The sequence below is a fragment of the Mixophyes fleayi genome, chromosome 7 (genome assembly GCF_038048845.1).
Source record: "Mixophyes fleayi isolate aMixFle1 chromosome 7, aMixFle1.hap1, whole genome shotgun sequence".
Classification (NCBI taxonomy): domain Eukaryota; kingdom Metazoa; phylum Chordata; class Amphibia; order Anura; family Limnodynastidae; genus Mixophyes; species Mixophyes fleayi.
This window is the reverse complement of record NC_134408.1, coordinates 9,784,676-9,807,451: the sequence shown is the minus strand read 5'-3', so window position 1 is coordinate 9,807,451 and position 22,776 is coordinate 9,784,676. Positions and strand designations below refer to the sequence as shown.

Below are 22,776 nucleotides of genomic sequence, written 5' to 3'. Positions count from 1 at the left end.
GTGTGCGAGAGGCAGCCGCGTTAAAAGCTATTTAATTGTTTTTTAACGCGGCGGGTTAAACAGGAAAATATGTTGTTTTATCTCGCACCTCATTGGGGTGTGTTGAAAAAAAAAAACCTCTGAAAAGTATTTGAAATCATGTAAAAATGTGGGAAAAAAGTTAAACTTATGTTTATCACTAATGCCTAACTTGTGTAAGTTAATTTTCTTGTGAAGAAAAAATGAAAAAAACTAATAAAAAAAACAAAACACTAATTAATTATATTTATGTATGTTTTTGGCACAAATATGAATGTAGTAATGTGTTTTGACATGGTCTAGATGATTGTATGGTAAAAAATAGTTCAATTAAAAAATATGCTAAAGAAAGTACTGCAATGTAGATATTATCAATATGTAATGCAATCTAATGCATGGAAATGTATGCAAAACCTTTTTTTTGTGTTATACATGACCTCGTTAAAACTCCCATTCACTCCCCTAATTGTTAACGCGTGGGGACAGCACTCCCTCTTTTTTAATTGAATTGCACAAGTTTTCCTGCTGCGCTAACTCAAAACGGTCGCTATCGCCGTCAAAAACCCGCGGGAGATTTTTTTTTTTTTTTTTTACACGGTGGGGGATAAAACAACTCGCTAACAATTGAATACCCCCCTTAGTGTAGGAGTAATCAATCATTTGGAGCGTACAGTGTCTGAGCTCACCATAACCAATCAAATTCATGTGTGTCATTGGTAAAATGTTGGTAGTTTGAGTAATTGGTCCTATTTTTATTTAATCATTTGCTCAGATCGTTTAGTGCGGGTTGATGAATGAGGTTGTAAGGAATATGCTTCAGTTGTCGTGGTCTCACTTCCTTTATCACGCTGTATATAGCGAGCGGCAGAGGCCATCACTCTTCCCCCCCCCGTGTGAGAACAGAGAACCTGTAGAAACAGTAATTATCAAAGCTGTAGATATATACCAATATGCCCTGTGTTTTCTATTGTGTCCTTTCAATCACCCAAAGCCCAACAAACTACCAAAACGAAAGTTGTTTTGCGTATCTCTAAGTGGGCTGTATAATGTATTTATATATAAATAGACTTTTCAAAAAATATAATAATAATATCGAGACAACTCTAAATCCGGTCAGAAAATCATGCTAAATTCTTATATTTGTTTATTTTTACTCATCACTGAAAAACATCTTTACAAAGAATTCTAATGTCCAGACAGATTTGTGTTTTCTCTTTGCAGTAGATATGACACCAAATCTGCTGTGTAATTACAATTGTATCCAATAAACAGACCTGGAATTAGCTGTTGCCAAGTGCTCAAGAAATTGACACATGTCTGCCTGGGTGATAGAATTCGAATTTGGGGTTCCCCCTTAAACAGTTTGTTTTTTAGCAGATCAAACTCACAAACGACTTGTACTATGCGTGTGTTGATCCCTTTTAAGAGTTACATAGACCCCCTGTTGTAGCGTGTGAAACTAAAATTAGGACAGCTTGAGACTTTGAAGTGGCCGGTAAAGAGCACAGCATCCTGTCCTCTGTGGCTTTGTTGGGTTTATGTGAATCATGGTTCTCAGAGTTTGTATAGTGTCTTACTGGGGGGGTGGTGTATATAGAAACATTATAAATCCCTCTCATTGTTGCACTGTTGGAGAGTCAGTGACTATATTGAGACAGGCACACAGTAAGAAAGGTTCAAAAGAACAAGTAAGGAACGTGTGGAAGAAGAGAAGACATCTCTTGGATCAGAAAGTGACACCAACAATAAAACCACAACACTTGCACAGAAAGCTGCGGAGTGGCAAAAAAAAGGTACAAAGTGCGAGAAGGAAGAAGAAGGAGAAGAGACGGGTCATAGCGAGGAAGAGAAGGGATGAGTTAGAATAGTTGGACACAATAAAGAAGAAGCCTGAACGAGGAAGTGGCTGTGAATGACACTTGGTTCAGAGGACCTACCCTACACAATTCCTGGCATCTGGGATCTTGGAGTGCTCACGATATTGGTCATGGCTTTCTTACTTGGATGCGCCAGTTGCCGGCAGAGTAAGTTCGATTTACCTGATGTGACTTTTCATGTTCACTGGCCGTTTCACTCATTAGCGTAAAGTCTCTTGCGGTAGAAGACAGTCACTGACAGTGGCAGTTCTCTCTATAGATGTAAGGTAGCCCAGTGACCCAGCCCAAGGTAGCCAGCTATGGGACTGTCCCAGGGGACATATGCCACCCTGGTCCATCCAGCCCCTGCCTACTGAGAAGTTGTGTCACTGGTAATGACGGAATGGCACTCCCCATCCATCTGAAGGGTCAACAACTGGATGGCAGCCTTGTAAAGAAGTCTCACAGGGCCTCATACCCGACGGCATCTTTTTTTTAGTTTAAACAATTTATACTTATTCATTAGGTTTCTTCTAAGGGGCATTTTACTCCAAAGTAAACAAACCTATTTTTTCTAAAGTTTTTTTAAATGAAATGTTGCCTGCCTCTGAACCCTCTCGTGACTTCTTAGGTCCTTCTTACAGTGTGGTAGCCAAAGCTGTAACCGTTATCCAAGGTGTGGTCTAACTAGTGATTTATACAATGGTAATATTATGTGCACATCTTTCCCTTTTAATGTAGCCCCAGGATTTTGTCAGCTTTGTAGCCACTACCTGACACTGAGCTTACTGTCACCCAGTATTCCTAAATCTTATTCCATATCAGTCTTCCCCAGCTGTATTCCTTTTAATGTGTAAGTAGCATAGTAATTAGTGCTACCTAGGTACATAACACTTCCTTTATCTACATAAAACCTGCTCACACTGTGTTGTCACATTATGGGCTACAGTATATTTCGGAATCACATCTCTCAAATCCCCTACATATCATGTACTCTGGCCAAAGGCTCACAGTCCTGTCATTTCCTTGATTGTCTTCCCTTATACGTACCACCTCTGCTTTCAGCCAAATTGATGACACTGGCCCCGTTATGATGAATTAAGGAGTATTATCAATTACTGAACTTTGTTTTTTCAGCTGTTCTCTTTCTCTTTCTAACAATTTAAATGTTTTGCACTTTTACCATATTATCCCCAAAACTTTCCAATATTGTCAAATTTAGCCTGATTGCATTTTATTCCTAGAAATGGTGTTGCTCTACGGTGTGTACGTGCAACAGTATTAAGTTCAAATAAATGTAAAAATGTCATATGAGGTCTTTGTGTTTTTAAGAGTACGCTCTCTAATTACCCAGAGCTGATTAACCCTTGCCCTTCTAAATTTCATAGATTTTGTAGCTCCGTTCCAAAACAGTTGATTGAAAAATAGGTCAAATGTCATTGTCTTTTGTATTTTAAAATAGATAACAATTATCTTCCTTTGACATACCCATTATCTGTATTAGGATAGATAAAATCACTTATGAGAAGGACACATTTCTTTTCTGTTTACAATATTAATTGAAGTTAAATAAAATCATTACTTGCAAAGCATTTGAGCGATTTTCCAGCTTGTTTAATTTTTAAAGCTACAAAGTTGTTGTCTACACAAAGCTTCTGTTTGGCTGGAAGCAAATCCTCGGTAACCATTATTTAAACACGAGATGTATTATGAGTGTTTTAGATGGTCCCAATGGATAGCCCCAAAGTCAGATAGTACTTTGAATGGGACTCCCCGTTTTCCCTTATGGTTTGCTGGTGGGAAAACAGCGAAAATCTATAGCACCTGTGTGCCCTAAACACCACAATACACTTGTGTGACATGACTTTTTTTTAAAAAAAACAAAACAACACAACGTTCATTTATATAGGAGAACATCGCAAGAAATCTAAAACTCTGAAATTTCCTGCAGGACAATAACGCAGAAACAAAACTGCTCGTGTGACACCAGCCTAACTGTGAGGTCAGCTGCATCTCCCGTCAGGGAAGATTGTATACTGACATCGCTCATTCAATTCTGCACTAGAACATACCATCCTCTCAGAAAATTGCTTCTATTGTGTAATGTGTATTAGATACAGCAACGCTAAGCTCTGATTGGTTCGTATGGTTTAAGGGCAGATTTGCACCTTTGACCTCATTTACAGCTGACACTTGAAGAGCAGTGAACGTACTTTGGCTTTGGACTAGTGAACACTAGCTGCTTTGCACATAAAGAGGCACACCGACTTTCCCATCTGCATACTAGAAGTGTCTAGGTGTAAAGGGAGGCGTGAAAATCTGCGCTGTTTGCACTACTATAGATCCATCACCTTTCATTAAAGGAAACTTTTCAGTTTCATCCTAAAATACTGTTCCGCTTAGCTTTTTTTTATCCACGAGACAATTCTCTGTGTTCTCGACGCATTTCTTTGACACTGGTCAGTGAAATGCGCTTCTAAGCCAAAGTGCAACTGGATGGCACAAAATGGGTACTATTAAAAATATAGGACATAAGACAAGACCAGGCAAGATTCTAGTCTTCTTGCAGGGTGAAAAGGGCTGCGTACACAAGAGGTGCCTCAGTTTCCCATACAAAGACATTAAAATGGAGGGACTTTGTCAGTTTTATAAAACAGGGATTGTATGGACAATTGGCACAGACATATTGGAAATTCGATACCAATTTGTTAATCCCTGCTCTCTTCACAGATAAATCGCCAGATTCTACGGAGCGCCGGCCGCCTCCTCCGTAAGAAAATATCTCTAATTAACAGCAATCTTTGTAAAATTACGTATGCAGATTTACCTACATTGGCATCATTTTATCATTCTTTTATCTAAAAGGTCTCCGGAACCCGAACATCCTCGATATCAGCCTGGTAAACTCGTATTTATCTATCACTATTTGTATTCCTTTACTCCCTATGATATGATATCCCATTAATGGACTGTAGAGCAAAAAGCCAAAACTCATGGTGTCACAGCGCCACCCTGTACAATGGGCAGTTATAGTACTGCACCCACTCTATCATTTATGAAAAATGTCATTTCTGCTAATGTAACTTTTAAATGAGGCACAGTATCAGCAAGTCTGGTAACAGATAACTAAAACCCATAAACTTAAACAAATTAAAGGAAACAGAATTTGTATTACACCAAATGTAAATCACCAACTTTAACAATAATAAAAATGAAATGAATAAATGTTTCTAGTGCCCTATATGAAGATTAAATAATATACTGTAAGCTATCATTTTATTTTACTATCATAAAAAGAAACTTAATTCAAATATGCAATTGTCTGTAGACTCTTATATCTTCAAAAGTAATACGATTTTACTCCGAACGTAAACTAATGAGGACACCAATCGATAATTGAATAATGTTATTGAAATAGGCCCAGGATGTTTCAGCCAAAAATTATAATAATATTAATTTGAAGCTGACAATCAACGCCACAGCTTGGAACGTAAAACTCTTGGTATATCACTTCAAATGCCAGCGCACACTGGTAATAATTCTAAACTAGCTGGGCCCAGCATCGGACTGAAGCTCTATATCTACGGTGAGACTTATATTTGTCCAAAATGAATATATATGTTCCCAGTTCTATGGCCAGTTTGTGTAACTTAGACTTCTGGTACTTAGATATTGTTATTCATAACATTTACAATTGCTGCTGTAGGTATTTACCATAATAGAGTTTTGAGTTCATTGTATTATTTGAAGGTGTAACAATATTCAGTCATTCAAATGTTTTTGTTTGTAATGTTTTGTTTTTGTTTTGTTTTTTTTAATGTAAATTGTATTTTCAAACAGATTTTAAATATTTAGATACACAAATGAATATATTGTTACATAGATAATTTCTATCACGTTTCTGTAAACAGTAATTTTTACACCCATTGCATTCCTTAGTAATATCCCAATTTCTAGCACATTTACCCCTTTTAATGGTTATGTAAACAAGATGTTTTTATAATCACTGTTGTATATAATCATCATCATCAGTTATTTATATAGCGCAACTAATTCCGCAGCGCTGTACAGAGAACTCGCTCACATAAGTCCCTGCCCCATTGGAGCTTACAGTCTAAATTCCCTAACACACACACATAGACCGAAAGAGACAAACGTCTATTTAATAGCAGCCAATTAACCTACCAGTATGTTTTTGGAGTGTGGGAGGAAACCGGAGCACCCGGAGGAAACCCACGCAAACATCGGGAGAACATACAAACTCCTCACAGATAAGGCCATGGTCAGGAATTGAACCCATGACCCCAGTGCTGTGAGGCAGAAGTGCTAAGCACTGAGCTATATCCATGGCTCCTGTGTAGAATAATACCTATTTATTATCCAAACAGCCAGCAGTTAATGCCACCTTTTTCTGTATTACACTTTTTACCACATCACATTAGGCTCCCACATTACTCCCTCTGCACAATATGTTTTCTTGCCACAAACCAAAGCATTTATTAAAGGTTTTTATTATTAATTTTAATAGTAAAAATTGAGCTCATTAGCCCCTCCCCCAAAGGGGTCTTATTCTGAGGCACTGTCAGCATATAATTGTTATCATGTATTTATATCAGGCCTGATCAACCTGTGGCTCTCCAGGTGTTGTGATATGTGACATGTCCCAGCATACCTTGCCAACTATCAGCTGGCTTATCTGCTGGCAAAGCATGCTGGGGCTTGTAGTTTTCACACCTGTAGAGGTCTGATTTATAGAGTGTCAACCACATTGCTCAGTGCTAGGCAGATAATACTTCATTGGAGCTTACAGCCGACATTTCCCAGAAAACACAAACAATTTTATACTATACCCTGTGTTATTTCATCATTTATTTTGGTTGCTACACACAACCCACTGGTCTGTAATGAATTGACAAGATGCATTTTCATGAACATTGGTTCAGCTTGCAAAATGGCCGCCTGCAATATCAGAGCTTTGTACTGGTTTAAAAACTGGATTTACCTGATTATTGGTTAATTTTAACATGTGAATTTACTGCCTCACATTCCATCTATGATGTCCCTAATTCATATTGACATGATAGTCTGCCTTGGTTCAGCATAAAACATGGCCGCCTCCACTGTGTGCAGGTGACAGATGCATGGAAAATATTTCAATATGTAGATGCACAATAAGGTTCTCTGAGCTAAAGGCTGGAAGGAAGATGACACATGATCAGTATTATAATTAAAAACAAACACCAGCGACAGAACTCAGATGTGAGACAGCAGAGAGCGCAGCGTCTGGTCAGTACAACAGAATCATTTGCATTTCTTAGACAATAGACATCTGACAGGAAGACAGGAAGCCGTGGCTGGAAGGTTGGGGGCAGATGAGATCCCATCTTACAGACTTTCATTTACACTGTAGTGTGTTCACTAATGGTGCAACAACTTGCAGATGGGGGATGGTGCAACAAATTACAGATGGGGGATGGTGCAACAACTTGCAGATGGGGGATGGTGCAACAACTTACAGATGGGGATGGTGCAACAACTTACAGATGGGGGATGGTGCAACAACTTGCAGATGGGGGATGGTGCAACAACTTACAGATGGGGGATGGTGCAACAACTTACAGATGGGGGATGGTGCAACAACTTACAGATGGGGGATGGTGCAACAATTTGCAGATGGGGATGTTGCAACAACTTGCAGATGGGGGATGGTGCAACAACTTACAGATGGGGGATGGTGCAACAACTTGCAGATGGGGGATGGTGCAACAATTTGCAGATGGGGGATGGTGCAACAACTTACAGATGGGGATGGTGCAACAACTTGCAGATGGGGGATGGTGCAACAACTTACAGATGGGGGATGGTGCAACAACTTGCAGATGGGGGATGGTGCAACAACTTACAGATGGGGGATGGTGCAACAACTTGCAGATGGGGGATGGTGCAACAACTTACAGATGGGGATGGTGCAACAACTTACAGATGGGGGATGGTGCAACAACTTGCAGATGGGGGATGGTGCAACAACTTACAGATGGGGGATGGTGCAACAACTTACAGATGGGGGATGGTGCAACAACTTACAGATGGGGGATGGTGCAACAATTTGCAGATGGGGATGTTGCAACAACTTGCAGATGGGGGATGGTGCAACAACTTACAGATGGGGGATGGTGCAACAACTTGCAGATGGGGGATGGTGCAACAACTTACAGATGGGGGATGGTGCAACAACTTGCAGATGGGGATGGTGCAACAACTTACAGATGGGGGATGGTGCAACAACTTACAGATGGCGGATGGTGCAACAACTTGCAGATGGGGGAAGGTGCAACAACTTGCAGATGGGGGATAGTGCAACAACTTACAGATGGGGGATGGTGCAACAACTTACAGATGGAGGATGGTGCAACAACTTGCAGATGGGGGATAGTGCAACAACTTACAGATGGCGGATGGTGCAACAACTTGCAGATGGGGGAAGGTGCAACAACTTGCAGATGGGGGATAGTGCAACAACTTGCAGATGGGGGATGGTGCAACAACTTGCAGATGGGGGATGGTGCAACAACATGCAGATGAGTTAAGATGCAACAAGCGGCAGACGGGGATGGTATATTAGATGTAGTTGTTGATCTATACAAGTGTTGCTCACTTTGCAGGCCACAAACTGTTGTGTATGATCAGGATATTTTTTTGCACTAACGTTAGTATCTTAACTCTATTTTCTTTTATAGATCTTTATCCTCAGTCTTCCTGTGTCACTGTAAGTCAAGAAGAAGCAAGTAAGTCACTATGTAATTCATGTATTTGTATAGCTACATGTGTTTCTCTACTGTACATCTTTCAACTCCTTAAAATTTGGGTTTCATTACAACTCTATCTGTAGCTCATGATTAGAGATGTTCGAAGACTCTGTACAAAAAATTTAACATTTATTACATTTTTGACGTGTTAAAAAAACTAAGCTAAATTCAAGAAAGTTAAACAAATACAAGTATATTGTGGCTTGATCAAAAATGTTTCCGGCAAGTTCGAACATCTTTGAGCTTAAATTAATACAGTTCAACCGTTTCTAATGGCGGACGGTAAGCCTGGCACATGAACAGGGTACACGAATGGCAAACATCTGACACGATAGCGTTCCCAGTTTGGATTTTTTTTAAAAATGTTACATTTACATACATTTTAATTATTTAAAAATGTTATTTAATTGGTGTTTAAAAATAATTGAAAAACAGACATTTTAACCCAAAACGAAAACGAGAAACCACCAAATGTCTAACGCAAACTGTGAATAAGACCTGCAGATTCTGGACCTCCAATTCGCATCGGGGCCAATTGGCTATTTTATGGCAAAAGACATATTTGTTGCCATCGAACCAGTGATATTTGATCAAATTTCTAACCAGTTTGAAATGTTCGAGCATCTCTGCCTATAATAAAGATAATTACATTGTTACAGCAATGTAAAATTCCTGTCTGTCTGCCAAGTTCTATTATAGTGCTCAGACTATTGTCTTTTAAAAAATAATTGATACACGTCAGCTGAAATCTCCAACTCTCAAGTTTTGGACTAATTTTACATTTTTTTTTTTTAAATATATTTCAATCTCTCTACCAGAAAGCGTCAGGAAAGTTAATAACAATATCTTGCAAATCATCTTTTTTTTTAATTTGGGTATAGAATAGTTTTAAAGAAAAAGATTTTGTATGGTTCCCTACAAACACCAAAACAACCTGTTTTTTCACCCTATGAAGGACAGAGCGAAGATGATGATGATGAAGATGATTTTGAAGATCGTAAGTTCAAAATCTTATACGGGATAATTCACTCCTTACTGTATATTATATGGATATTGGGAATCACAGAGGAGTTTTGTGACCATATAAAAATTCTAGATCATAGGCTAAGTGCTTCCATACAGGTCACTAAAATCGGAGATGACATGTAATATCCGCAGTGAGTTATAGTAGTAATTAATTATTCCTTTTTAATACACATGTTTTCCTCATGAACACAAGTGAAACTACAAGCCCCAGCATGCTTTGCCGTCAGACAACTAGTTGATAGCTGGAAGGGCATGCTGGGACTTGTAGTTTCACAACACCTGGAGGGCCGCAGGTTGGACAGGCCTGTTCTAGAACATGATAGCTAGAATCTGATTGGTTGTTGTGGGCAACACCTCCACTTTTTCGAAGGTTTCATAAATTCCTTTGCAATTGCAGTAGTACAGGATGTGCTGGGTTTTGCATTGGCACTTGAATATTTCCTGAATAGATAATGGTGCAAATACCGCTCTATACAGCAGGCATCCCCCTTCCTTATTGTTAGAGGGAACCGTGAACGATTGGTAAATACCACAACTTAAAGCAAAAAGCATCAAAAGGAAGACAGTCCACTTAAAATTAAAGGTAGCAATGTAAGACTATGATGAACGTAAATCTATTTCTGTGGCACCAAGGCCTTGTTCTCGGTACTGGTAACAGGAAACCAGAATTACTGTCTTCCTGTTAGTCTCACCACGTAACTAAGTGACACAATGATATTCTGAAGCAGTGACAGTCAGTTTGGCTTTAGGTGCTATTTAAATGGTTTCACGGTAAAGGAGAAGTTTACTCTATCTCTTATCATAATTGCAAATTGTCCTGATTTTCACTGGACAGTCCAGATTTACGGCAGCCACAATGGGAGACATGAATGGGCGTGGTTTGTCAGGCCAGGGGCGTGTTCTTTTGTCGCACTTGTGAGTTGGCTAATGAGCCCCAAGTGTTCTAATCAGGTCTGTTGGCAGATATATGACTGTGAGCACCTGACAACCACCGTATGTGACACCAGCCACTGACAGTCAGTTAAAGTGAGATTCTACTAGTGAGAAACAAATAGGCCAGTAAAAATCAGCTGTTATGCAGAAATTACTGTATTTCTGAAATGAGCACAATTTGAAAAACTGTTGTGTAAAATAGATCACCTCCTTCTGCATTTGACCTAGTCCCAGTATTCTAACAAAAAAAATAAAATAAAATTTAATATATACAGTAAATATAATATATACGTTACGTTATAGCTACCTTTTTTTCTGGAGGGTGGGTCAATAACCCTATTCGTTTTGGAGAGATCCAGACTGTTTAATAAAAAATATATTTTTGTTTCCTATCCAGGACTTCTGTTAACAGTATCCTGAGATGGCGTTACGCTAACATAACGGTTACTATGCTTTTTGGTGGTGTAGCCCCTTTAATAGATAGGGTGACGCGATAGCAAGCTCTATTGCCAGTTTCCGCTAGCAATGGGGCTTTTCCCCCTTTAGTAATAATTCAGCCCTGATGTCCCCTCCTTCAGGTGGAAATAATGCTTGGAAATTGCCAAATCGGTAATATTATTTGCCTCGCGGAGATGTGTGAGAATTCCGCCATAAACATCTTACTGATGGTGCCCACCGGGTTCCCATACGTACCCTTAATTTACTGATTGGGAACACACACCTGGGGCACATGTATATGCACATTTACAAATGTACTAGGTAACGTCTTCCTTACACTCCCCCAATACCCCCTATTTTATAGTTGATCATATCCAAACATTTGAATTTCTGTTATGTGCTGTGGAGTTCCAAATAAATTAATTCTATGTAATATTTTTCTTTACCCCCCCTACCAAAAAAAGTTACCTTTGTTTTCCCAAAAACAGCAGAAGACCTGAATAAACAGCGCCAGTCGGATATGTAAGTTGTATAATATTTCTGTAACATTGTACCAACAAAGTTGCTAAGTTATAATGCTAAATATTTTATCTTCATTCTTTCATTCAATATTTCCCTCTTTCTGTTGATATTTAAATTGAGAAAATTGATATTTCTAAAGTCAATTCTGCAATCTCAGTGTTTGATGCATATTTCAAACGTTAAATCGCGTTATCGTTAGACGGTGTGGAATACACTGTATAGAAGGTACCTGTGGACACTACAGGTGTCAGATTATCAGAGGGGAAACCACCAGTGTTGTGTAGACTGTTTGGTACAGAACAAAGTCACTAAATGCCAAGTTCACATTAACGGTGCTCGGGAGCAGCGTAGACTCCAATATTGTTAAAAGTTTGGGACATTCTAATATGTATAAGGCCTTGGTATCTCTGGGAGCTTGCAGACCTCACCTCCTCGACCTGACCATAGACTTTAAAGTATAATTCTTCAGGAATAGGGCCATACAAATTGCCATTATAATGATCAATGTATAGATTTTATTATCTTATGACAGATTTGGAACTGTTGAACTTATCGTAATGTCGAAGTTCAGTTGATGAAACCGGAGATGAAAGTCTCGAGGTCACTGCGTTGGGCACAAGCCTCAACTGGCAATTCCGGCACTTTCCAAAGGGGCCGGGCACTGAAACCTTTGTTAAAAAGAGCCGCTCATTCAGTCGACCAGCCCTACGTTCTTCGGTCGCTGTGCTCTCTATACTTGTCCTGCACTACTGCACCAATAGTACACACAATTGTGAAGAATACCGTGAATGGTGAAACCCTCTTTGACATCATTGGGACGAGCAAAACATTTTTGGGTTCGGGCACTTCCACAAATGTGGGATGGTGTACTTTCAAGGGCCGCGGTGACTCTTCGACCCAGTCTGGTTGGGTGTTGGGCTCATTGAGTTTACCCAACTGTAAACTAAGAGTGGGGTACGAGCAGCTTAGTTCCCAGTATCCTGTTTCTAAGAAATATCTATTCCTTAAGCAGTAGACCCACTCCTAGAACAAGGCAAGACAGTAACTATTTATGGCCGGAGGACAAGATAAACGTTTCTCAAAGCTCTCCAGAGCAGGGCAAACCGTGCCAGTCCTTGTTTTTGGTAGGGAGCCCAGGTTCCTGTCTCATTCCTTGTAGATTGACACGATGAAGGACGAGAATGTTGCAGAAGGGTTGTACTTGGGGCTGGAGTTAGGTGCAGATTAGTCCACCGTTGACAAAGCAAAATACAACTAGGCCTAGTAATAAAATGTTCCTTGGGTCCATTGGGATAAAATAAATTTTGTTATTTAAGATTGCATGAAATTCCAGGAGGTTTATCAAATACATTCAAACATATAGAATCCAATTTGACACCTTCATTTATTCCATTCTAGGAGCGGTCAGCATTCTGCAGAGTCTCAGAAATCCCTAGAAGGTAAATGATACATATTCAGCAGATCTGAGGCGTTAGAGGTGATCAGAAATAAAAGTTAGTCACTGAAATAAATACCGTAATGAGGCACAGAGATAATGATTGGTCCAGTATCATAAACATTCTAGGCAAAGCACGGTGGCTCAGTGGTTAGCACTTCTGCCTTACAGCACTGGGGTCTTGAGTTCAATTCCCGACCATGGCCTTATCTGTGTGGAGTTTGTATGTTCTCCCCGTGTTTGCGTGGGTTTCTTTCGGGTGCTCCGGTTTCCTCCCACACTCCAAAAACATACAGGTAGATTAATTGGCTGCTAACAAATTGACCTTAGTCTGTCTCTGTATGTGTATGATAGGGAATTTAGACTGTAAGCTCCAATGGGGCAGGGACTGATGTGAGTGAGTTCTCTGTCCAGTACTGCGGATTCAGTGGCGCTATATAAATAAATGGTGATGATGATGATGATAATCACTACACGGCAGTCAAACTCCCTACACCACCTAACATGCATCGATCACGCCCACGTCTCTCTGTGTGACACGTGGGCGTGATCGATGGTATGTCATTGAAAAAGATGTTTTGGGAAATCACAGCTTTGCAATCCTACATTTCAGAACATGAAGTAGATTTACTAAACGTTCTGAAAAGGAAAAGTGGAGGTATTTCGCATAGTAGCCAATCAGATTCTAGCTATCATCTATCAAGTATCATCTATAATAGATAGCTAGAATCTGATTGGTTGCTATGGGCAACATCTTCACTTTTCCTTTTTAGAAGCACGAGATACGTTTGGAAAGAAATTCAATTGTTGGAATTAATACCAGGTAGAAACGTCTGTGGTCAGTGATTTCCATTATTAATTTGTGTCTTCTGAAACAAACGTTCTAATATTCTGTTCCTTACAGATACCAGTAGCCAAGCAACATACGTTAATATAAGTAAGTTCCCACTGTCATATTCATATACATGATATATGGAAGTAAGATAGTCACATTAGTCTTCTCTCATTTCCAGCCCCTCGGTCAGGGTGTGACTTTGGTGGATTAGGATGTGCTTTAAGGTGTCTCTATTTTTTTTTTTTTAATCAGGAATGATATGGGTAAGAAAAGTGTACCTTATATTGTATATGCAAAAAAAAAAAGGTACTTTTCGCCCTGGTCTTGCACTGAACTTTGCGAAAAAAAACACCTCACTCTATATAACTCCTCCCCTTGGCCCATGTAAATTACTGGCCCTCCGCAAACCTTGACATCTTGCCCCGGTCGGCACCATAATTATAACTGAAATACAATAGTAGCGATTAACAGTGTTAATAGAACTTTTTTTTTTATATAATTGTTCATGATCGAACAATATTTTTTATGTGTATTTATATCACCTGAAAGCATACTTAATGCCTTCCAGCACATTCAGTAAAAAACGGCAACTTCCCAATAGGCCAGAGATCCCTACCCCAAAGAGCTTACAATCTATCTAGCTGAAGCTTTTCCCGCTAAGTGAGTAAATTGAGGTCTTTTGCAGCTTGACTGGCTCTGGGATTTGTACGATGTTTAACCATGATACTGGTTACATAACCGTGAACAGAAGCAGACCACAAAATGTGATTAAGTTAGTTTTGCTAGTTTTTTTTTTTCTTCCAAGTCTCCTAAATGATTTCCTTTGTTACATGATACTGTTCACACATTGCAGAAGAAGATCAGACTGAGGATTACGTCAATGTCGAAGTTCCCAACAATTCGGGCGGTGAGTGGACAGAGCAGCGATGTGTTTACTGAACTGATCCATATATATATATTATGTGCTCCCACAGTCGATAAAGATTTGTTTAGTTGGTTTGTGATATGAAAATCAGAAATTGTTGAACTGACTTCTTGTATTTTCACCCAACCTATAGAGTTAGAGGTCATCTCTCTATTTACACTACAGGAATGTCTGATGAGTCTGTCTTCTGTCTGGAAACATTAGATGGGGAAGGGCAACAACCAGGGCTGGTAGAAGCCCCAGGCACTGCACTGCACACCCTACCAGAATGGCGCGCACTCCACTACTGGAGTGCTAAGCAGTAATATTTACCCCAAAGAGTAAGGAGAGAGTTTTCTCTAAACTAGACATATTAATATGTGTACTCTATGCCTCCCAACTATCCCGATTTTGGCGGGACAGTCACAAATTTAGGGCTCTGTTCCTCTGTCCATCTGTGCAGCATGGGGATATAGCCTCCCCCAATGGGCCCGCAGGTGGGAGAGTTGCAGGAATGGAGGTATCTAATCCACAGGCTAGAACTTTACAGCATTGGGCAGTTCTCTGGGAGAGAGGCCACGCCCTGGACACAACATGACCACACCTCCATTGCGCCACGGTCAGACCTCTTTCCCGCTGGCGGAGACTGACATGTTGAGAGGTATCCTTGCGACAGTTCACAGCAATTCGAGGATGTATTGCGAGGGGTCAGGTGGCTTAACACCTGTCAGAAGCTCCAGTCACGCCCCAGGGATGTGGCCACGTGTTAGTTTCCAGATTTAGGATTTTTAATTGTTGGGACGTATGGTACTCAGGTATAGGGTGACCACACTAGGCTACTCTACTACCACCCTCTACACAGCTAACACAAGACAACAACCCTCTGACCAACATTGCTGTGTGACTGATCACACAGCCCACTCAATACTTTATACCTTTGTATTCTAGCTGGACAAATATGTAATATGATGTAGCACTTACCCCTGTGTATCAAACCATTGTCCCATAGATTGTAAGCCTGTGAGCAGGCCCCTCTTACCTCTCTGTCTGTATTACCCAGTATTGTTTTATTAGTTTGTTTCCAATTGTAAAGCGCTACGGAATCTGCTGGCGCTATATAAATAAACGATGAATGGTGATGATATAGGGTCCTGGACAGAGGTCAGCTTGTTAGATTTCTTTTTATGTTTGTGACCCGACGCTCTTCTTTCTCCACCTTCAAATTATTATACTTATTATCCTTTATTTATAAAGCGCTGACATTTTACCCAGCGCTGTACATAGAGGGAATCACAGTGCAAATTACATACAGTGATATGAAACAGTAGTTAAAGATGGCCCTGTCCCATGAGCTTACAATCTAATACATTTGACAATAGCAGTCTTCTGTTACATTTCATTTAACAGCAGCACATTGTCCGTTTCCTCCTATAAAATGTATTTTTCTTTAGTATTGAGTCTCCGTGTTCATGGCTACTGCATACTGCTAGAAAACCAACATTATCCCAATCAGATACTTCCCATGTAGGGTGTATTGTGATGAGAAACGTCTGTTACGTAATGTTTCCGTCTCAATCACTATAGGATTTTATATACATTGCTGTGGGATTCCAGAGACTTATAAGGGGATCAGCGGGGTAATGCAGTTTCTTATCACTTGTTTAATATGAGATTTTCTGTGTATTAATGTAAGTCTCTAAATCTTCCATGTGGAAGTAACATAAGCGTTTCCTATCTGTGCTTATATAACCGTCTGGATTGTTTAGTCTGATACAAACATTCTTAGAGATCAGTCAGGTTGCTGCGTTCTGCTGAAGTTGAGATTCTGGTGATACAATCTTCTGCTCGTTGCGTGGGATTGTTTTAATAGGACACCAGCAAAACATACAAAATCTTGCAGCCAAATGCGGAACAATAAGAATATAGAATTCTTATTGTATATAAGAATATAAGAATGTACAGAAAGATGATTCCGTGCCCAGTAAGATGAGCTTATGTTGCACTTCGTAGAAATTCCTTGACATTGATTTTGTGGCACTTTTCCAAATTTTGTGTACCCGATTAGCAAAGTTCTTTATAAGAGTATACAAAGTGAGAGTGCACAAAATGAATGTTGTTACCAATGTATGTTTAGTTTATATCATTTTTTTATTATGATGAGTTTTGAGGGCCACAATGCAGAGACCCAACTTAAGATACTCATATATGATATGATGTCCCCACTTAAGTCGCTTTTCTAACTGGAAAGTACAGATTGTGGGCACTGCTTAACCTGATGTGGTCAGACAGTGACGTATCTCAGAACCACTAGTTGTGGCCAAATTATATATAGATAACCTTATGTGGGGGTATCTTAAAGGGCTTGGGAACCTCCAGTTAAAACATCCAATCATAAGACCCCATCTTAGGGATGGACCGTCCCCACTGTCACAATCTCTCCATGTAGATGGCATTAAATATAGTGACAGCTGGTGGTTGCCTATTCGCCTTCAGTTAATAAACCATGCAATGGTATTTCCTTTATCCATCTGAAAATGTTATAATCATTATTAAAATAATTAATTAAACTGTATTAATTATTTGCTTTCTTGTTTCTTCAGGTCCTGACCGGAGAAGAGATCACACGTATCTGTGAGACAATTTTACATTAAAAGCTAGCACCCTAATCCCCTCTGTGATATGTGTGAGAGCACCGTGCTATGTGAATACAAGGGGGACCTCAGTCGTGCTATCCCAATGTTTAGAGGGTATTGAAAGGAAAACTCTCCGCAAAACTAAAACAAAATAGTTTGGAGTGGAATTCTCTGAGATTAAATAGAAAAAAACACCTTCCAAGCTTCATTTGCCAAAGTGTTGGTGTGAATGGTCCCATCCTACTCTGCTCTCTCCTCATCCAGCTCGGTCTATTTGACAAAAAGCTGAACGGATGTTGACATCCTTCTTCCAAGAACCGCCTGTGCCAGCTTGACAATAATGATGATAGTGGTGGTGATGATGATGATAGTGATGGTGATGATGATGATAATGATGGTGGTGTTGGTGATGATGGTGATGATGATGGTGATGATGATGGTGGTGATGGTGATGATGATGATAATGATGGTGGTGACAATGATGGTGGTGATGATGGTGATGATGATGGTGGTGTTGGTGGTGGTGATGATGGTGATGATGATGGTGGTGGTGGTGATGGTGGTGATGGTGATGGTGGTGATGATGGTGATGATGGTGATGATGATGGTGGTGTTGGTGGTGGTGATGGTGGTGATGGTGATGGTGATGATGATGATGATGATGATGATGATAGTGATGATGATGGTGGTGACGATGATGGTGGTGATGATGATGATGATGATGATAGTGATGATGATGATGGTGGTGATGATGATGATGATAGTGGTGATGATGATGATGATGGTGATGATGATGGTGATGGTGATGATGTTGATGATGATGGTGGTGATGGTGATGATGATAGTGGTGATGATGGGGATGACGGTGATGATGGTGATGATGGTGATGATGATGATGGTGGTGATGATGATGATGATGGTGGTGATGATGATGATGATGATGGTGGTGATGAAGGTGATGATGGTGGTGATGATGGTGATGATGATGGTGGTGATGGTGATGATGATAGTGAGAATGATGGTGGTGATGGTATGGTGATGATAATGATGATGGTGGAGCTGGTAGTGGAGATGGTGATGATGATGATGGTGGTGATGATGATAGTGATGGTAGTGATTATGGTGGAGCTGGTAGTGGAGATGTTGATGATGATGGTGATGATGATAGTGATGGTAGTGATTATGGTGGAGCTGGTAGTGGAGATGGTGATGATGATGGTGATGATGATAGTGATGATGGTGGAGCTGGTAGTGGAGATGGTGATGGTGATGGTGATCATCATCATCACCATCTCCACTACCAGCTCCACCATCACCACCATCATTCTCACTATCATCATCACCATCACCACCATCATCATCACCATCATCACCACCATCATCACCATCACCACCACCATCATCATCATCACCATCGTCATCATCAACATCATCACCATCACCATCATCGTCACTATCATCATCACCATCACCACCATCATCATAATCAACATCATCACCATCACCATCATCGTCACCATCATCATCATCACTATCATCATCATCATCATCATCATCATCACTATCATCATCATCATCATCATCATCACCACCATCATCATCACTATCATCATCATTATCATCATCATCATCACCATCATGATGATGATGATGATGATGGAGATGATGATGATGATGATGGAGATGGTGATGATGATGATGATAATGATGGTGATGTTGGTGATGGTGATGATGATGGTGATGGTGATGATGACAGTGATGATAGTGATGATGGTGGAGCTGGTAGTGGAGATGGTGATAATGATGATGATGATGATGATGATGGTGGTGGTGGAGATGATGATGGGGATGATGATGATAATGATGATGTTGGTGATGGTGATGATGGTGATGTTGGTGATGGTGATGATGATAATATGTATAACATGTTTTATAAAACTATATATAGTTGAACATTTACTTTTGGATCCATGATTCAGAAAAATGTCACATTATCCAATTTGGTGGCACATTAGCTGCACCCTAAATTAGTCTGATGAGTTGTTTTGTATGAGAGTTACCGTCCATCAAAGGCTAGCCTTGTGCAACCTGTGGAACTACAAATCCCATCATGCACAGTCAGCTTCTGCTATAAGCCATTGATTGTCACATTAGGAAACTTAGATATGATCTCATATTATAGTGTCCGATTAGTTTAATGCAAATATTTAGAGGCAATTCTTTACCTTCACAGGGAAAACAAATGACATTTAAAATGTTTTTAATTTGTCCTTTCACCATGTAACCCCACAAAAACAGAGCACTGCATTATAATCGTGAAGTAGCATTTATAAATCAATATTAGGATAAAATCACAAATAAACCGTTTGTGATTTGTATATTTATTCATTAATGTTTTTGAAATGTGACCTAGATCATATTAATGTTTTACTGTTTATTCCACAGGGAAGTATTACCGAGTAATAATGAAAAATGCGAGACCCCCGTAGATGGTAATTTACTTTGTGTATTCTACCGTGTGACGCCATCAGACGCTGATTTAAAGAAAATAGTACAATTGCATGTTTCACTGATGGAACTTGATCCTCACCCACAACGCGCATCAGAATGTGCGCTGTACTATAATTTCTTAGCCCATATTGGGCCATTTTGCGGAGGAAACTGTAGTGTTGTTCATACCAGCCAATCAGACGTCTGCTTTCATCGTCTAAACTGCACTACAAAAATGTGATTGACTGCTATGGGCAATTTTCCTGTGCGCTATCTTTCATAAATGTCCCCACTTATTCATAGCGAACCGCAAAAACTGCGCTGGTTGGTGTAGAAAGTGTGGACATCGCTGTCTTGATCGAGAAGGTGGGATAAAGCCCTCAATTCGGGACTTTCCCACTTAAATTAGGACAATTAGGAGGTATGATAATGCTCAGAGCCAAAATAAGATTTATTGCACCCTGGCTAAGGATTAAGTGGAGAATCTGCTATTGACTGTTAATAGCTCAGACATTTCAGTTAATTGCAAAAGAAAAATTCTATAACATATTGAGCCCTTCACTGCAATAAATTCTGCTTCATCTGTGCTGTTATTTCCAGGAAGGTTTAGGATTTCAAAATTCCCTGGTCTATTAATGACGACTTTTCCATTTTTTACTATTAATACTGCGCCATTCAATTTATATCCCCTGTCACTTTTGTACATTATAATGTTTTTATTATGTTGGCGTTTTGCCTATACATAAGCATTGCACCCCATTGATAATAATAACTGCTGACACCCTCTCTCTGTCATTTTAAGTTTCGCCTGTCCTTTAAGGCACACCACATCACAAAAAGACAAAATTAGTTTTCTCTAGTTTACACGTTTTTTTTCCCAGTGACTTAGAATAAGGTTTGACATAAATATGACAGCCTGCAGTGAGCAACTATTGTTTATGGAATAAATAGAGCAGTTCAGACATACAAGGAAAGGCGAGATGGAACAAATCACCCTCCACAACATCATTGTTAGGTATTGTTCTACTACAGATTCCTGATAGCATCCTCTAATTGCAGACACAGCCACGAGATCCAGCAAGAACGTTCCTGGCAAGGGTTCTTCCCTTTCAGAGAGTCGCAGTCACTCATATGAGAACATGCCCATGGATAACCCTCCTTCCTGTAAGGGACATCTCCCGTCTCTCAGCGATTCTGAGACCGCCCAATACCATGGTGAATAAATACAGTTGTTAGTCATTGTGTCACACGTACGGTAAACCCCATCATTCACTCCTCTAACGTCACTACTGGACAAGATGGCCGCCAACTCATTCACTCCTCTAATGTCACTACTGGGCAAGATGGCCACCAACTGGCTGTCAGTAAAAAAATAGTCTATTTTATGTCTGTCAGTAAATTATAGAGGGATAAGGACAAACATGATTCCTTTCTGACATTACTAATCTATACGTAGCATGTACCACGCCAGTGGGTTGAAGGCCACCATTAATAGGCCAGGGAAAATGTTGCCCATTCAACTTAGGCAACGAGGGTTGTAGGACCCAACATTATTTTTACCTCATGTTATGTTTCAAGAACACATCAAATCACTTATAATTATGCACAAATGTTAACGCTAGTGGTCGTGTTCTCATACCTCAGTTATATATGACCCCTAATGCATTGATAGACTGCATTCAGATAAAGACTGGTTTAGCTCACAAAATGGCGGCCTTCATTGAGTGAACGTGACGCATTTTAACATACAACTACACCTTAATGTATATTTTTAAGATGTTGGTGCTATATTGAGACTAGTTATATGTTTTAACATAATTTTAAGACTATTTTTACTTTACGTTTCTTTTATAGGTTAACCCCGATATCTTGTTATGTTTTCATCTACAGATACAGAGCTGGATATTGACTACGTGAATGTGATATCACAAGCGTGACCTCCCCCCGGGTCATGTGACCATCCTTTCCACACAGCAAACCTGGGGATGTTTTGTGGTGCCAGAATACGTAGAGATTACAAGACGCCATCTGTGTGTGTGTGTGGGGTTGGGGGGGGGGGTTATTTTGTGTAGATAGCAACAGAGGCTAATTAGGATGTTTTATAACATTTTAATGCAAAATTAAAGTTATGGCTTGATAAGGCTACAAGAACAGGAACGACAGAATCGCTGTCGTTGTATCCAGACTGCTTAATTTGCAATTAAATCATTCTTGTCTATTGTCCCAGAATGTTTGGGAGACTCCCGAATTTCAGGGAGGTCCCCCAGAGTTTGGGCCACCCTCCTTTATCCCACCCACTTCCCTAGTGAAGTGAGCATAGCCTTAGATAGCGATTCGCTGTCGAAACGCGTCATCTTGACCCTGCTCTGTGATGACGTGAATCACAGCACTGTACAGCGATGGGTGTGGCCATGATTGCGCTAATTGTGTCTCCACGCCCCCTGCGTGAAACGTACAATGCTCCCAAATGCAGACTTATTGGTGCGTCTAGTTTGCCTAATTCACAGTTTTCCTTCTGTCTCAGTATTAACCAGTGTTTGTACTTATACAATGAACTACAATTTGGGTAATAAAAATAATGTAATTTTGTGGGAGTAAAAAATATCAATACTGTTAAACTGACAAATGTATTCGTTTAGCGATATAAAATTTCATATATTTTTCTATATAGCTTATATGACAGCTGAGAAGAAGGAGAATCATAGTGCATTAAGAAATAATAAAAAGAGTAATACAATAAACTAGATATTGGAAATGCAGTGCCCATTGGGGAAACTGGGATATTGCATGCTTCTGAAACAGTTAAAAATAAAATATTTCTAATGTTAAATTGTTAACTTTGGTTCATATTGAATTACTTGATTCAGACAAGACTTCTCA

The 22,776-nt window shown here is 39.8% G+C and overlaps 1 protein-coding gene across 4 annotated transcripts; it reads left to right on the top strand.

Annotated features, from left to right (window-relative positions):
* Positions 1-1,610: 1,610 nt before the first annotated feature.
* On the top strand, positions 1,611-22,737 carry LOC142097306 (uncharacterized). Of its 4 annotated transcripts, none has more exons than XM_075179025.1 (13): positions 1,612-2,042; positions 4,605-4,644; positions 4,740-4,774; positions 8,612-8,659; positions 9,636-9,677; positions 11,566-11,599; positions 12,998-13,038; positions 13,939-13,971; positions 14,723-14,776; positions 17,374-17,404; positions 19,852-19,898; positions 20,956-21,111; positions 21,787-22,732. In XM_075179025.1, the coding sequence occupies exons 1-13, from the start codon at positions 1,931-1,933 to the stop codon at positions 21,831-21,833; spliced, it is 720 nt and encodes a 239-aa protein (XP_075035126.1). In that variant the 5' UTR covers positions 1,612-1,930; the 3' UTR covers positions 21,834-22,732. The 4 variants fall into 4 exon arrangements, with proteins under 4 accessions (XP_075035129.1, XP_075035126.1, XP_075035125.1 ...); XM_075179024.1 differs by having other exon boundaries at positions 11,542-11,599; positions 21,787-22,731; XM_075179028.1 differs by lacking the exon at positions 20,956-21,111 and having other exon boundaries at positions 1,611-2,042; positions 11,542-11,599; positions 21,787-22,737.
* Positions 22,738-22,776: the final 39 nt, after the last annotated feature.